Source organism: Macrobrachium nipponense, chromosome 12 (assembly GCF_015104395.2).
Source record: "Macrobrachium nipponense isolate FS-2020 chromosome 12, ASM1510439v2, whole genome shotgun sequence".
Lineage (NCBI taxonomy): Eukaryota > Metazoa > Arthropoda > Malacostraca > Decapoda > Palaemonidae > Macrobrachium > Macrobrachium nipponense.
This window is the reverse complement of record NC_087205.1, coordinates 14,270,963-14,272,610: the sequence shown is the minus strand read 5'-3', so window position 1 is coordinate 14,272,610 and position 1,648 is coordinate 14,270,963. Positions and strand designations below refer to the sequence as shown.

Below are 1,648 nucleotides of genomic sequence, written 5' to 3'. Positions count from 1 at the left end.
ACGTCTGCATCCTTCTTGTCTTGTTGGTCACAAACAAGTCTATGGAAGGCTGCCTCCATAACTTCCATAGCATTTTGCATACCTCCAACTTGAGAGTCCATTCTGTTGGCAGGACCTGGTTTTTCCGGCTCAAGAGGTCCGCTCTGACATTCAATTCTCCCTGTACAAATCTCGTTCGGAGGACGATATTTCTGTCCTTTGCCCATAGCAAAAGATTCTTGGCTGTCTCGTTCAGAGAAAAGGAGTGGGTGCCTCCTTGTTTCTTGACATACGCTAGAGCAGTCACGTTGTCCATGCTTATTTCCACTACTTTGCCTGACACACACTCCTCGAATGCCTGAAGAGCTAGAAAAGCTGCCATCAGCTCTTTCTTGTTGATATGCCATGTCTTTTCGGTTTTGCTTCATCGCCCCGAAATCTCTCTGTTCCCCAGTGTTGCTCCCCAGCCTAGGTCGGGTGCGTCTGAGAACAGTATTAGCTGTGGGTTCACTTGTTGAAGTGAGACTCCCCCTCCCAGCTTCGCTGGATCCAGCCACCACTTTAAATCTTTCTTGACCTCTGCTGAAATTGGGAAGATGTCTGAAAGCCTTTGTTCCTTCCTTTTCCAATTCTTGTTGAGGTAAAATTGCAGAGGTCTGAGGTGCAGTCTTCCCAGGGAGACGAACTGTTCGATCGAGGAAATGGTCCCCAAAACTCATCCATTCCCTCGCCGATCATTGTTGTCTCCCCAGGAGTTCCTGCACCCGATTCAGGCATCGGTCTTGTCTCTCCTGGGAGGGAGAAGCCTGAAAATCTTGAGAGTTCATCAGAACTCCCAAATAAATTATTGAACGAGAAGGCTCCAAGTGAGACTTTTCCATGTTCACCACTAACCCTAGTTCCTGTACTAGGTTCAAGGTTATTTCCATGTCCTCCAGACACTGTTTCTTGGAGCTGGCTCTGAGAAGCCAATCGTCTAGATAAAGAGAAATGCGGATCCCCCCTTCATTCAGCCATTTGGCTACATTCGCCATAATAGCTGTGAATATTTGTGGCGCCGTGCTGAGCCCGAAGCAAAGAGCCCTGAAATGGAATACTCTTCCTTCGAATAAGAACCTGAGGTACTTCCGAGAGCTCGGGTGGATGGGAACATGAAAATAAACGTCCTGTAGGTCTAATGAGACCATCTAATCTCCCGGTCTTAACGCCGATAGCACCGATTGCGTTGTCTCCATCGTGAATTTCGTCATCGTTTTCTAATTCTAGAGTAAACTTAATCGATGGTACCTGGTTATTTAATTTAGAGAGTAAATCATTTACATCAATACCGACAGGAAGAACAGCTAAACAATCATCAACGTAACGATACCACTTTACAGGAATATAAATGATATTAGGTAGGTAGCGTTTTTCAAAGAATTCCATGTACAGGTTTGAGAGTAGTGGTGATAAAGGATTTCCCATTGCCATGCCAAATATTTGTTGATAAAATTCACCATTGAATATAAACTTACAATCACAGATGCACAGACTCGTGAGTGAAATAATGTGACTTATAGGTAGAGGTAATTCATGCTGAGTTAGTTCATTACTAAGATATTCTAAAATAGAGTCTATAGGGACTTTAGTAAAAAGAGAACATACATCAAAACTAACGAATCTATCAGTA

At 43.9% G+C, this 1,648-nt stretch overlaps 1 protein-coding gene across 1 annotated transcript in view; it reads right to left on the bottom strand.

The window, feature by feature from the left end:
- LOC135225117 (uncharacterized) overlaps positions 1-698 on the bottom strand; it is a 1,869-nt gene extending 1,171 nt beyond the window's left edge. Inside the window, exon 1 of the mRNA XM_064264373.1 lies at positions 1-698. This exon is cut by the window's left edge and continues 1,171 nt beyond it. Coding sequence (XP_064120443.1) covers positions 1-698 — 698 coding nt within the window.
- Between the last annotated feature and the right edge of the window lie 950 nt (positions 699-1,648).